This window comes from Melopsittacus undulatus, chromosome 11 (genome assembly GCF_012275295.1).
Source record: "Melopsittacus undulatus isolate bMelUnd1 chromosome 11, bMelUnd1.mat.Z, whole genome shotgun sequence".
Classification (NCBI taxonomy): domain Eukaryota; kingdom Metazoa; phylum Chordata; class Aves; order Psittaciformes; family Psittaculidae; genus Melopsittacus; species Melopsittacus undulatus.
This window is the reverse complement of record NC_047537.1, coordinates 6513002-6528680: the sequence shown is the minus strand read 5'-3', so window position 1 is coordinate 6528680 and position 15679 is coordinate 6513002. Positions and strand designations below refer to the sequence as shown.

Below are 15679 nucleotides of genomic sequence, written 5' to 3'. Positions count from 1 at the left end.
ATTTCAGGTGAGATGTAAGAAAGAGGCTCTTTCCTGTGAGGGTGGTGAGGCATCCCTGCCTATGACAAGGGGTTGGAACTGAGTGATCTTAATGTTCTTTCCAACCCAAACCATTCTATGAGCCTTCAGGAGCAGTGTGTTTTACCTTGCTTGGTGCAGTTGGTCCCATTGGGGTCTCGGATGTAGCCATCCTCACACCGCTCGCAGTGGAACCCGGCAGTATGGTACATGCAGCCGATGCACTCCCCGCTGTCCGGCCAGCACACACTGGGTGACTGTGCTGGGTCCACGTTCCCATTGCACTTACACATCACACAGATGCTGTCAGAGTTGTAGTAGCCGTTGTCACAGCGGTTGCAGTTCGGGCCAGTGTACCCAGTTTTGCACTTGTCACACCTTGGGGCACTTTCACCATGATCTAGAGAATACAGAAAGCAAACAGGGGATGCGTCATAACCCCCCTAGAGAGAAACACCTGCTCTGGGGTTTGTTCTTAGGGACCTGACCACAAGCCACTGTGACAAAAATCAGCTGTTGAGTATTAACCGATCTCAGATTTTAAGCTGAAAATACAACTTTGGACCTGCAGCAGTTTCTTTGTCCCTAGGGGTGGAAAAGAAGCTCTTGGGGTTTCTGATGCCTTGTACCAGCATCACAGAGCATGCCCAGCATGGTGCTAAGCAAACAGATGATTACTCCTGAGCATTCCCATCTCAAACAGCCAATTTCAGCAAACAGCTGGAACTATATCAGGAATGTTAGGAATCTGCAGGAACCTTTGGGGGCTATACAAAGCCAGAGGTGGCTTGATTGTAAAACTGAGGAAATATAAAAAAAAATTATATATGTTTATTACAGCTATAACTTTTCTTGATTACATGAAAGTAGAGCAGCAACACATTCCTGATGCCCTCTGCTGTACAGCTTCTCTCACAAGAGGCAACACAAGCCAAGCACTGCTCCCACAAGGTGCCCTGGTTGCCACAAACAGGTTCATGGGCTATAAACCGCTTGCAAGGCTGAGGCTCTGAATGGCAACTTAATTGTGAAGCACTCCATTCATTATCTGAGGAGTTAGACCAAAGGGAAAGCCTTACGTATGTGGCAGGTTCCGGTCGATGCCACGGTGGAGCACGGGCAGCGATGGCAGGAGTGGGCAGGATGGGTGCTTCTGTAGAATCCCTCCTTGCAGAGCTCACAGTGGTTGCCCTCGGTGTTCCCCTGGCAGTGCAGGCAGATACCTGGGGAAGGGACAGGAGCACAAGCAACCATTGAGGAGCAGGAACTGGAGCAGAACATTTGGAGCACAAACCCGCATGGAGCGCCCTCAATTATCAGAGCTCACAGGTGATTTTGGATGCCCTCTGGCCAAAACATGATCCTGGCCTCTTATGACCTCAGCCCTACTCCATATGCACGCACATATAATGTGAAAAAGTAGGTAGCCCCAGAAGAGAGGCTCCTCTCTGAAAGGTCACCGCAGGTAAACACATGCTATCAATATTAAATGGTCCTCAAGGAAAGGGGTTTCAGTTTGCATTTGATTCCATCAGTGAGATGGAATCCTGATGCTTCAAACCCCCACTCCCACAAGGGGCCCTCCAGTTCATTGCCTTCTTTATGTGCACAACCTCTTCCTACACCACAGACCTGGTGGTTGGGATAAGGAAGAGCTGCTGTCCTGCTTTGGGGGCAGATGGCTCCATCCCGCCCATGCAGCTCCAGCTCCCGCATCCCCATCACAGGCACAAGGCAGAAGCAGTTACTGACCTTCCCAAAGAACCAGAGGAGAACTGGGAGTTCATGTGAGCCACATCCCTTTTCTGAAGGATCCAGGGAAGCCCTGAATCACAAAATCAACGTGCCATGTCTTAGCAGAGGCTGTGTCCCAGTGGCCCTTTAAATTGCATTTAGTGGCCAGAGAAAGAAATATATCCCTGGTTATAAAAATGCAGCCTCTATCAAAAGCCCATCCATCAACAGGAACATTCTGTAATTCAGCAGGCTCCTCGACAAGGTGGCAGTGACCTGAGGGAAGCTGAGATTATTAAATCCCACGTACAAGACTCTGAAAAGGCAACAGCCACCTTCTAACAAACCAGGGCAGCACAGAGTGGTTTATTCCCTGTATATAAAAGCCCAGACAGCAGATTCACTGAGCTAATCTGGCAGTGCTATAGGGCTATGGAAAAGTCTCATCAACATTAAGCACACAAAACCCCCTGAATTAGGTTAATGCTGACTGTTAAAAAAGAAAACAAACCACACAGCAGATTCTCTTGTTCATACTGGAGCAGTTTGGCTCCCTTGCAACCCCAATACGCTGCAGGGCTCCTTCTCTGCACAGTGATGAATCTGCAGTTCAGCATCCCTGAGCATCTCCGGCATGTCCTTGGAGCCGACCCTCATGTCAAGAGCAGGAAGCAAACCCACTTTGGGAATGATTCACTGGCACAATGGGGCCGGCAGCACCCTGATGACTAAGGACACTCACAAACAGCTCCCACACACAGTTTGCTCTTCACCCAACAGTGTGTCAGCCACGAGCCAGTGGTTTTTTGTGGGAGAGATGTCAGGTTTGAGGGGAAATGATCTGCAAACCTCCATCAGCTGCTTCACTGGGATGCCTGGGACAGATCAGCTCAGGGAAGGTTAATCTGCCCCATCAGCAGCAAGGGTGCCTTGAACCATGCTCTGCAGGCTCTAATAGAGGCATAAATCTGGAATCTGTACAGTCTTGGTCATTTCAGGACCAATGTCTTTCCCATCAGCAAGAATTACTTGGATTTCTTTACATGAACCCTACGAGATGGCTGCGTTTCCAATGAGTCAGCAAGTTGTTCAGCCATGCATGCATGGGCTTGCAATCGGGTATCACTATGGAAAGCCTTAATAATTAATAGCACTTCCCATCCTGATAATGCCCTCAGGAAGGATCAAACTTCCCAATATCCCAACCAGGAAGCAGCAACCAAACTCACTGCACTGACGCAAAGCAGGGCGCAAGTGTCGAAGGAAGCTCTGTTGCCTCAAGAGCTGCCCCATTCCCAACCCAGTGATATTAAATATTCCTCCTGGCCTGTGGAATGCCGAATGGAGCCGGTTGTAAAGCCGGCAGAGGGAGCCCAAAGAACAGCTCTGATGCCAAAGAAAGCTTGAAAATGTGACAAAGACCACATAGAGTTGATGTGAAGCTGGGGAGGTCACACAGAGTGCAGTGTCTAGAGCAGGCTGAGCGCTGTGTTACTTATTAGATGTCAGACCTAATTGTTAATCAACTGTGCTCTGCTCTGGTTTTGTTGAGTTCTCCCACTCCTCACAGCAAATAAAGCAGATGGAGGAAATTTGGGGGGAAAAAAAAGGGGGATTTTTGTATAATCAAGAATAGGGCATTAACCAAAATGAGGGTTTTTCTTCGCAGTGCTGTGGGCAGCCCCAGCTGAAGGGCTGCTGCACAGCCCCATCCCAGGGGCAAGATCTGTGCTGGGGTTGGGGTTTTTATTTAATCAAGAGCAGGGGGAATATTGAGGAAGAAAATGGGAGAGCAGATTATCTTCCTCCTTCACAAAACCCACACAGCCAGCTCCAAATCAGTAACACAGCTCATGTGTGCACAGCTTTAGGTACAGTCTTGTATCCTTCAATACTGGTAGGACATACAGCTCTATAGAGGAATGAATGCAGTTATTCATCAGTGTAGATCTGGTGCCCAGTGCTAACTGATGCTCAGCAGGATCAGGGCATTGGCTTCCCATTCCTCTGCTTTTCAAGGCCAGGTTGCACAGGGCTTGGAGCAATGTGGTCGAGTGGAAGATGTCCCTGCCCATGGCAGGAGTTTGGAACTGGATGAGCTTTAAGGTCCTTTCCAACACAAACCAGTCTATGATTCTATGAAACATACAGGACATGAGGGAAGAGACAGTGCAGAAACCACCCCAAATCACCTTATTTTATGAGCTCTGCCTCTGCCGCCTACAAAAACCCTGCAAAGGCTTTGAAAATATTACTTCTTTCTAAGCTCCTGCATAAATATCACAGAACTTCATTTCAGCCTGGAAGTTCTGATAAGAATTTGGGTTTTGGAGTGTGAGTTTTGCTGCTGAAGTGGGGATTGTGCAGGAGCCACATAACATTCCTCCTCTGGGATCTCTCCTTTCAGTGGAAATGGGAAAGCAATTAGGATCCCCCTGCCCTCCCATTAGCTCTTCCAGCACAGGTACCTCAACATTTGCACTCTATCAACATCTGCATAAGTGAGATACAGCCAAAGAAGTGATAAAGAAAAAGGAACAAGGCAAACTGATAAGAAGTGGGCAATATTAATTAGGTGCTGCCAGTTTTTCCTAAGCACTAATAGTGTTCTCTGTGGCAATAACAGTCATCTTAGGTCAGTGCTAGTGCAGTAGATATTTCCAGGTAAACAGCAGCTAAACAACAGCTCCTTAAAAGCCAGTGTTGTGGATTTGGGTAAGTGCAGAGAACAATAGAGCACTGATTTCCAATAGAGACTGCAGAATAAAGGCTCTGCACTGCAGCCTGGGGTGGATAACGCAGTCTTTATTGACTTCCTTGAGAAGAAGACTAGCTCCAAAGCTGCATTTTAATTTCAGTTTAAATGTAAAGCTTCTGGGTACTCAAGGCCTAAATTCTATGATTCTGAAGATGCAGAAGGATGAGAACAGAGTTCTGCTGCACAAAAATGACAAAAACCAGAGACAGAGGAGGCAGATGAAGCCTGCTCCCACTGTGGTCACAAGGGGAAGGTTACCTGTGGAGCTGTTGCAGGTCTTGGAGTGGTTGTTGCACTGGCACGGCTCGCACGTGGTTTCATTAAACCTGTAGTATCCATCACTGCACCGGTCACACTTCAGGTCCGTGACACCAGCTTTACACTGGCATCTCCCAGAGCTGCACAGGGAAAAATAAACAGTGAGATCAGGATGTACTGGGAGGCATCCAAAGCACAAACCTCTGGTCAGTGATTCGGACTCCCTTTCCAGAGGAGGGGAAGCACCATATGAAACCCATAGGCAACAACTTCCAAAAGTGATGGGGAGTTCAGGAGAGATTGAATCTCTGCAAAAGCAGTTGCCTTGACAGCAGTTTCAAGCTGGGCACCAGAAACCATCACTCACTGTGGAAAGCCTTGGCCCAAAGCCATCCCCTTGCATTACCTGCAGCAGATGCTCCAACAGCCTCTCTCCACTCCCAGCTTCCTCAAGCGCCTGCCTTGACATTGGGACACCCATGAGCACTACACCTTGACCATAAAAGAGCCCCCACATGGATGATCATCTCTCCCCACATGGATACCAAGCAGCACTCCCCAGATTTCTGGGAGAGTGGACAATTCCCTGCTCACCAGGAGCTTTTCCTGCTCCCTCAAGAGCACAGCATCTCAGGTGTCTTGCTTGGATTTCAGCAGGCATCAGCCACTTGCTCTCCTTCATGATCCTATTCATTCCTTCCACGCAGCATCCCCACAGCTCTCACTCCAGTCACCTTCTTCTACCCAGCAGCAACCAAGGAAAGACAAGAGAGGATTTTCCCTTCCCCAGCAGTTTCCACTACACTAACCCCAGCCAGGAGCCTGTTTACTTGGGCACAGAGTCTGAAGTGCACAGAGAGTTGAGCTCTGCTCAGTTAAAACAGAGGGTATTGGTGTCAGCTGGCATGAGCAAATACCATGGGGCTATAAAAAGCAAAGGTTACCCTCATTCCTTTGGCTTTCCATGCAGTCTCTTGACGCAGAGGCTTCAAACCCATCGCTTTCATAAGTGACTATATACTAGTAGCATTTAAGCTCACTCTCAGGGAAATAAGGGTATGCAGGGACAGGACACGGGAGAATGGCTTTATCCTGACAGAGGAGAGATTGAGATGAGCTCTTGGGCAGAAGTTCCTCCCAAAAAAACATGATCTGGTCTCCTACAGGAGATGGCTTCATTTGCAGTGGACAAGGCAGGTACCACTAATAGATGCAGTCACCTCTCAGCTCTTCCCCTGCATAACCTCCTCCCTATTCCTACACTTGTTTAATTCAGTATTCCAGGGTTCAATGTGCCTGCACAGAGATTACCTATTGTTCTCCCTCTCTCCTCCTGGGGAAGAGTGAGCAACGCACAATTTGCTTCTAAAAGCCCTTAGAAAAAAACCTGCTGATTAAAACCAATAGAGGCTGAGGTTCCAAATGGCTCGATGCACTGTAGATGTGTTGATTTTCATTAAGATGCAGTAGATTGCAATGTTTTGGGGAAGACATTGCTTCCGTTAGAAATTAACAGCATTTAGTATTTCTCTTGTTCAGTTGCTTGCCAAAGGAAGAGGAAACACTCAAAGGCACACGAAAACACGGAACTCAGCCCACGTGGGCACACAATTAAATAGTTCCAGCATGTGAAACTTCAGGCTTATTTAATGGAGTGATTACAAGAAGGAGAAAAAGAATGATGACGTCTCCTCCTTTCCAGACCATTATCTAGAGTTGCAGCAGGCAGATGCACAATTCAAAGGGATGCTGTTAAGCAGCTCAGTACATTGGACTTTGAAAGAGCTTTTCACAAGACCTAACGTTCATCCAAGTGTTGTCACAGTGTTTGAAATGAGAGCAAACAGAGAGTTTGGGTTTATTTGCTTCTAGCTGCTACCAGTCAGATATCCCTGTATGTAGGCAGGACACAGGCAGATCCAAACAGGGAAATGCAACTAATGGGGGGAAACTGATGCTTAACCTGAAAACACACCTGTGTTTACTCATAGGATGTGCCTTATAAGTAGGACATAGCAGGACCCAGCACTAGAGCTGGTCAATGCTCACCCTCCCAAGCTGGAGCCCAGAGTGCCCTGTTTTATCCTCTCCTGTCCCTCCATTAAGCCTTTACATTGCTATCCTCATCTTCCTCTCAGCAGGCACCCCTCCATCCAGACTCCAACTTCATTGCTTTAAAGGAGCTTTATTTCCCCAGTGGCTCTGCTAGAGCTCAGCACACCATTTTTGGGGCAGTATCCCTTGATTTGACTTGTTAGCTTAAAAATAACAGGAAAGAAAGCTATATATATATGTGTGTGTGTACAAAAAAAAGGCAGTTTAGGAAAGTTTGGGTTTAATGCCTCTCAAACAGACCTTTTCTCAACATGTTACACATGGCCCAGAGCCAAGTTCTGCATGTGCAAGAATTAAATCACTCAGCAAATATAAAGCTTTGCCTGTGGTCATTGCTTCCATAGAATAAAGCCCCCTTACAACACTCCTTTTTATAGCTCCAGCCCAGCAAAGGCTGTCAGACACTTTTTAAAGCAAAGGTCAATGATATAAATGCATTGAAACCACACAGAAAAAAAAAGTTCTGTTAACAGACCAATTGTGCACTTAAGAATCCAGAAACTTGAAAGAAAAGAGCCACAGTTTAATACTTGCATGGTGAGAACTGAACTGGATTTTGAGCATTAGCCAGGAATTTCTGTTTTGGGGGGAAATAGGGGGAAAAAGAGGGGGAAGGGAAGGAGTGAAACATTTTGATGCAATAACATCAGTTGCTCAACTCAATTTCAGATGATTATTAACTCCATTAAAGCCAACCAATGTGCAGCTCTCACAAAAAAAAATATCGATGTTGGGGCAAAAAACAGGCTTCCAATAACAAAAGCCTCTGTTTCTTCTAGTTTTTTATGAATATACTTACTTTAAAGGCCGTGTAGGTAGTGCATATCACATCATCCATCAACTTTATATACATTTCCTAGTGATTAAAACCATCACCAGCACATGAAACCCTGGCAGAGGAAGCTGGCAGTGATTAGCCAGCCGGCGGGGATGGGGCAGAGCATGTGCAAGGCTTGGATCCAGCACTGAGTGATCCAATACCCGAGGGCAAGGGCTACACTTGAGGCCAGGTTTGGCATCCCCCAAGGCAGGGGCTCATGCATCTGATCAGAACTATGGGTTTTGTGTCATACCTTAAGAGCTGCTGCCTTGATGCCTGCAGGGCAATACCTTGGGGCTGGATGCGCTCACTGTGGGATGCTGACACACAGGACAGCAGGCACTGGGCAGGGGTCATATATAAAAGCAAGTATTGGGCAAGGGGAACAGCCTAAATCCCAAAATATATCTACAAAGGCACTCTGGTTTCACCTCCACTCCACCCAGGGGGAAACTGCCACTGGATGCAGGAAACCCCATCACTTGCCAAGTTATCTGTGCCATTAGTGGCAACAAAACATTGCCTGTGATGGGGTTTTACATGGGACTGCAGCTTCACAGCTACAGAAGGGGATACAGGAGAGACCCCCCCCTCTGTGCATTACTCTGGCTACTGTTCTAGAGGAGGATGAGTTTTGACCCCACTTGGAAGTGTCCCCTAGAGCACAGAGAGCAGGCAACACCTCCAAAGTCCTATCTCATGCCTGGCCTAAAGCCACAGAGCATCCCACAGGGAATTTTCATTCCTGATGGCCAGGGAAGGACACACTGATGGGATGTGCCCTCACCTTCTACGCCTTAGCACAGGAGAGCCTCATCACAAGGGGAAAACCATAAGAGCACTAAAATATGTGACATGAGACAGCTCCTAATGTGCAGTTGCATCTGCAATGGGTCTCCACTCCTCCACAGAAACATCCTGAAGTTAGGGAGGGACATGACAGACATAAGATGGATGGGGAGATGGAGGACCACAGCCTTAAGAGCTGTTGGGAGACATGCTGCGCAGTTTAATGGTGTAACACAAAACCTCAGCAACCTCTAATCATTGATTTTCTTCTTTTCCCCTTTTTTCTCCCAAGAAGAAGGGAAGGGAGGAATTCATTTGGAATGTTTTCCCAGATGCCACAAGAACATGGATGCCCAGGGACTGCCTGACCATATCTGAGCCAGCCAAAACAGTTCAGCACCAATCTTCTGTGCCTTTATATTTAAAGCATATCCCCTCCCAGCCACCGCCTTGTAAACCTCTGATGACACACAAGCCCATCATCCATCCCAGCAACACCCAGAGGTGCTCCTGTAACATACACAATTACCAGCAATGACAGGACTCGGTATGAACGAGGGGGAACAGGCTGCTGAACCGCGAGCATCTGTAAAACAGCCCTCGTGAAAAGGCTCTGTCACACTCTGATGGAGTAAGACAAAAGGATGCTGTGAGATGAGGTGGGTTCAGAAGAGATGTCAGCAAGAGCAGTGCATTTCACCAGCAAGCCCGGATCCTTTTGTGCTGATTTGCTGTGATGTCTGACAGCAGCAGGGGATGAATCTCTTTGGGCAACAAAGGGAAGTTAACATCTGAAAGCTAAACGCTCCAAGCCACTTCCATAGAGAACCAATGCTGTTGACGCTCATCCCAAACAGAGAAACCCTCGTGACCCACATATCGATCTTCCTTTAGATCCATTGACTATCAGCACACGGCGAAGCAGAGAGCAGGAAAAAGCTCCATGTTGGGTTTCACCTCCCTGCTCCATCAGCTCAAACCACTCGAGAGGAAGGGTTAGTGCGCCCATGGGTGATCCCTGCTCAGAGCCGCCTTTGTGGAGGGCAGAAGAAGCGGAGCTTTATTGTGAGGAACATTGGGCCATTGTGCTCCGCATTCCTCGCTCCCTGCTGGGGGATGGCATCTGTTTATATGGCAGCTCTTGACAGAGCGGGGACACTTCACAGCTCTGAAAGGCCACTCTGTGAGTGTCAAAGGGGCACCTTGTCTGGCCACCGCCGCCTCCACGGCCCCATCTCCCCCGCTAAGGATGCCCTGTGCAGATGGGAAAGCTGGGAATCTCCATCCCAGGGCTCTGCTGTCAGAGCTGGGGAGGGAGGAAGCGATAGGAAGATCATAATAGAGAGGGAGGTTGGATAGGGTCCTCTATGGCTTAGCATGAGGAGAAGCAGCAAAAGCCTAATTAACCACAACATCTCAACCCCAATGGGAGGGGTGCCAGCTTCTCAGAGCATCCCTGGAGATCACAGCGCTATGGGGATGGGATGGGTAACATCAACGCAGAGGATGCATCAGTGGGGAAGGCAGGGAGATGGGACTGGTCCCCACTGGACTCAGTTTTACCCAATCCCTCCATCAGATCTCAACTGATGCCTCCTTCCATGCAGCAGAAAAAGCCATAGGCAACACACATTGCTCAAGGTCAGGCTAGGCACCACCTCTCCTAAACCAGAATTTAGCCATAAGAGCTTAAAAAAAGGAGCCAATATGTTTGTTGAGGGCAGGCAGTGTTTACAAGTCTGCACCAGACAACACAGGAACAGCAAAGCCTGCTGGAAAATCATTAAACAGGACTTCAGAGAAGCCACAGCTCCTGCAGGAGAGATGATAACAATCTGCCTTTCCCTGCCGCTGTGTCCGGTCACTCATTCCCCATCCCTGCCTGCAAGAGAGTGAACATGGGTGCAGGTACAATATTGTGGGGCAAATTGGATGTAAAGGATATAAGAGTCTATAATAGAAGAGAGGTTTAGATATTTAAAACACACAAAAATATGCTCTAAGAGAGCACTGATCAAGGCCACATTGGACAGAGCCTTGGGTGACCTGGTTTAGTGTGAGGCACCCCTGCCCATGGCAGGGGGTTGGAACTGGATGAGCTTAAGGTCCTTTCCAACCCAAACCACTCTATGATTCTCTTCTTCTGATGTCCACATGTAACTGCTTCCGCTACAAAAAAAGCCCTGTTCTCTGCAGTGTGTTGCTGACAAGGCATTAGTGGGAGATGATGAGCCTCCGCTTGTGCTCAGCCGATCTAGAGAAGTCATTTAAAATAGGAGGAAAGGGGGAGGCTCATTTTGGGGTTTAAAAATAAAGTTCTTGAGGAGCTGGGCTCCCAGGGTCTCTCTCCTAAGGGGAGCAGTGCCCACTGTGGTCTGCTGGACTGCTAATTGGAATGGAAATGCGGCTCCCACGCAAAGCAGAGCCATTGCAGAAGTGTGATGACAGCCTAGAGACAGGAGATGAAGATCCTTCTCAATGCAAAATGAGAACTCCACTGCCTTCCCCCAGATAACCTCCTGTGGTTGCGATGTGCAGAAGCTCTGGGAATACGAGGTCTCATCTCAAACCATTGCCATGAGCACCCTTCCCACACAGGCTGATGAGGCTCCACAAAAACCTTGAATTTCAATGGAATCTGCACTTTATGACTACCAAAACCCCCAAATTCTGCCACATGTGGCTTCACACCACGTGATGCTCAATCTGCAACCCACCTGGGTACTTCCCAACACCATCAGGACTGACATTCCTTATTCCTTCTCCCCTCTGCGGTCTCTTTGCATCCTTTCACATCCCACCAGCTCCTCAGGCTCCTTCAGGAGCCCCAGCCCAAGGGGGCTTGGGTTCCAACTCAAAGCCCTTCACAAAGAGCATTGTCCAGTGCTGCTGACCTTACCCTCAGCAGCAGTACCCCATATGAGTGAGGGTCACAAGATCAACCTCTCCAAAGAGAAGCCCACTACAAAGAAGGCACAGAGGGATGGAGCCTGCTCTGCAAACAGCGCTTCCCTTTCAGCCCCGCAGCATCCCCACTCCAGGGGACAGCAGTGTATGAATGCTCTCATGGACCCTTTGCCTTAATTCTAATGCGAACACAAAGCATGAGATGCCCTTGACGGGGCAAAACATCCCTGAATGAACACTTTGGCATTCACATGTGTGCTTTATCTTTTCTATTAGAACAGAAATGAGTGACAGGAGTTCTCTCTAACATGACTTATGCCGAGCCTGCAGCATGAACCAGGATCCACACTGCAAGCTGTGTCCCCAGCCAGCAGTAAGGAAATACTGCTCAGTTAGGGAGGGAATGGAGTGCTGCATGCAGTGTGTTTCAGCATCAGACATGAACCAAGGCTAATGTTACCTTCAGGTATGTTGGGGCCTCTGCTTCCCATCACCCTCCTGCTTGTGGAGAAACTGAGGCACAGGGAGCAACGTAAAGACCAAAATTTAATATGCATCTGTTTTCAGTAAGGACAATGACAGTGTATTACCTATGTTTAGAGCTCAAGGGAGCTGAAAAAGCCTAACCTGGTTTAGATGGTTAATCCAGGTTTAGCTAAACTGTGGCAATCCTTAAACACCAAACAGCAGCTCTCCCCTTGTTCACAAGCACAGGTACAGTGCAAAAGAAGTTGGAGGCTGAAGCATCACTTTCTCTTCCCTGAAACTGGGATGAGTTCATTTAAAACCAAAACCTCCCAGGGAAAAAGGGAATCGAGGGCTGAACCATGCCAATCTCTTGGCTTCAAACCCATCACTTTCGTGACTATATACTAGCAGTATTTAAGCTCAACTCTCAGAGAAATAAGGACCTGTAGGGACAGGCCAAGGGGAATGGCTTTAACCAGAGGGGAGACTGAGATGAGCTCTGAGGCAGAAGCTCTTCCCTGTGAGGGTGCTGAGGCGCTGGCACAGGGTGCCCAGAGAAGCTGTGGCTGCCCCATCCCTGGCAGTGTTCAAGGCCAGGTTGGACACAGGGGCTTGGAGCAGCTGCTCCAGTGGAAGGTGCCCCTGCCTGTGGCAGGGGTTGGAGCTGGAGGAGCTTTAAGGTCTCTTCCAGCCCAAACCATTCAATGATTCTATGCCTGCAGCACATAGAGCGGGGCTGCTCAGTGCTGCTAGGAAAGTACAAATGAAGATGTAAGTGAAATGCAGCATCATTTGAGGTCTCCTGCTCACCAGGAGGGTGCCACATGCTGCCTCTTCCTGCCTGCACTCCTACTCCTTTCAATCGACCAGCCAGAGGACAGGTTAACACAGGACAACTACTTCTGCATGCAGTTAAAGAGCTGTGAGCTCCTTGTGTCATTCCAGCGGGGAAAGGCTTCCCCTGGACCAAACCACTTTCCTCTTGCCCTGTGCTTCCAGGCAGAGCCCTGCGACATCCCAGGGCTGTGCCATGAGTCACTGGGGACACAATGGGCAAAGCCACAGTGCAGGACACGGAGGGCAGGGCTGTGCTAGGACTGCAGAAAGAGCCCCATTGCTGCCCAAGGGGGCTCCTTGCCCAGCCACAGGAAGTTGGAGCTAAGAGTTCAAGGCACAGGACTGCGCTTAAATGAAGAAGATGGACAAATCAATGCACAGGGATGCAAGCCTGGGAGATGTGGGCTGCCCAGGCTGGGTATGGTGACCTTCTCCAGCAGCATCACCTTCACCTTCTCCATCAGGTAGGGATATTCTTGCTTCCTCAAAGGACAACACAGCTTTCAACTGGAGGGGACCAAAGGATGGTGAGAGATGTAGCTGGTGGGGGGCAGCTCCTGGCTGGGGCCACATTGCCATGGGCTGGGACCTCCACCAGGGCTTTGCAGCAGGAGCACAGCCCTTCCATGCACCCATGTGAGCCACTGTCATTTTCCACTACCCCATGACCTTGACCACAGCACTTGAAACTCCAGCTTCTTTCTCCACCCTTCCTCTATGGCCTATGAACACTTCCAGGCCACAGCTATCTTTAGCAAGCATCCACACAGCATCCAATCCAGCACAGTGTGGTTTTATCTGAGGTTTCTAGGCGTTAACCGCAATAGGGACAACATACTCCCCCTTCTCCAAGATATGCCAGCCTAGGATTGCATCCAGCCCCACAGCAAGCTCCAGCTTCAACTACACACAGCTTTCCATCTAACACAAAACCCACCCAAAGCAGAGCACGGAAACCCTCTGCCATCCCAGAGGGGGATCTATGTGGATCTCCCCAGATAATCACATTTAAAGCACCACCAAAACAGACCTTTGATTAGTGGCCATGGAGCCCATTCACAGTGACAGCATGTCAGGTCAATGTTCATTCCCAAAATCAACTCTGTGCCTCGGGAAAGGGATTTCTGTTATTTGTATTTGATGGGCTACATTTGAGGTCTGGTTAATAAACAGTGTACTGGGGTGTGCCATCTGGCCAGCCACAGAGCATGCCTAGAAATAACACTGATCATCATCATATGGTGATGCTTTAAAAGGCAGTTTGACAAAAGCCCGGGCAAGCGGATTGAAATGGCTGAGGCATGGTTTGTGTGCCTTGAGAGCTCAGCCTGCCCCTCAAACCGGGGGGGTCACAGTCCAAAATGACACTGCTGTTTCACTCAGACACTGATCTCAACAGCAGTTGCTTCTGTTTGAAGCCAGCACACAGCAATTGTGCAACTTGGAGATGGGCTGGTGCTCTAGAGGAATGAGTAAATTAAAATGCAGCTTACAGTGCTTTAATGTCAATGAAACAGAAGCTGGTGACTGGTGTTGGGCAATGCTTGTGTGCCTCATCCTAAGCAGGTGTTGCCCAGAGGGATGGAGAGACATGCACTGCTCCTCCAGGGACTCAGCAGCAGGTAGACATCAAACCTAGGGCTCCAGACCCACTGTTTCCAGCATAACCTTCATCCCTGGATTCACACACACACACGTCCCTGCAATGCAGGTGATGTTCTCTCACCCATCGGGACAGACCCCTCCACAGGGATGCGCTCTGGTACCCACATCCCAGCATCCATCACAGCCACTGACAGCAGCGGACGTCTCTAGTCCCATACTTCTGCCATCTGCAGCTGCATGCTTTGATGCAATAGGAATGGGTGCATTTTTCCTGTCGGACTTTGCATCCCACTTCATTTTCCCATATAGATCACTGCACGAGGCTGCCCCACTCACAGCCACACTGACGCCCCCAGCCCTACACCACAGACAACTGACCTAATTTCCCTCTTTTTAAGCACCCAGAGGTCATCTCCATCTGCAGCAAACCCCACTGAGCAGAGAAGCAAAGCACAAAGCCATCTCTGTTACCATCAGTCCTCCTCCCTCAGCCTTCCTCCAAATTGTGCCCTGTGCTGCCCCTTCTAAATGCCTGAGGATCCACATCTCCCACATCCCTCAAGGCTGTATAATGATGCTGAAGAGAAGCCAGGGAGGTCCCACTGCCATTCCTGGGTCTGTACACATTGCAGTTATGGCTCACTACGAGCACCAGCTCCACCTCGTTCTCCTTCACAACTCTGAGCCTCTCACCTGAAGCTCCCAAGCATGTTTCTTGGCTCGCTCCATGCAAGACATCACCCATGTCTGCACTTCACTGTTGCCCAGTGACTCAGAATGCTCCCTCCCAGCTCATCCAGTTGCTGCAGCAGCACCTCCCTCCTCTCCCAGCCCTTGAAGATCAGATTTGCCCCATTTGCTTTTCTGCCCGATTTCCCTTTCTAATAAATCCAACCAAACTCTTGTCTGTGGCAATCCCTGATGCTTCCAGGCACATCTTCCCATACCAATCACTAAACAAACCATATGAAACTCTATGCTTTCCACCCCCAAGAATCACCTTTTTTAGTAAGAAAGCCACTCCAGACAACTGGAGCATTACTTGAAGTTCTGATTTTTCAGAGCTTACAGAAGCAGAAAGATACAGCATGGAAACAAAAAGGAAGGACATCAGCAGAGCATTTGGGTGTTTGGAAAAGCAAAATGCATGTATACAATAATGGCAAAGAGCATGTCCCTGCAGCACATTTCGCTTCTGACTCAGCCCCAGCCTGGGCAGGGAAGTGCAGATGTTCAACACAGGCTGAGCCTGCACCAAGCCCTAAAAGACAATAAGGCTGATGCCAGCAAAAGCTCATTGCATCCACACCCAGGTATCACCTCCCTGGCAGTGCCCTGGAGCTCTGGGAACACCTCTGCTGGTGGCAGCA

The 15679-nt window shown here is 48.9% G+C and overlaps 1 protein-coding gene across 1 annotated transcript in view; it reads right to left on the bottom strand.

Moving 5' to 3' along the window:
- The window catches only part of MEGF9 (multiple EGF like domains 9), a 48236-nt gene that overhangs the window by 8818 nt on the left and 23739 nt on the right, over positions 1 to 15679 (bottom strand). The window contains exons 3-5 of the mRNA XM_034067740.1: positions 4769 to 4908; positions 1098 to 1241; positions 146 to 418 (exon numbers count right to left, since the gene is read on the bottom strand). Coding sequence (XP_033923631.1) covers positions 146 to 418; positions 1098 to 1241; positions 4769 to 4908 — 557 coding nt within the window. The remainder of the gene's footprint in view (positions 1 to 145; positions 419 to 1097; positions 1242 to 4768; positions 4909 to 15679) is intronic.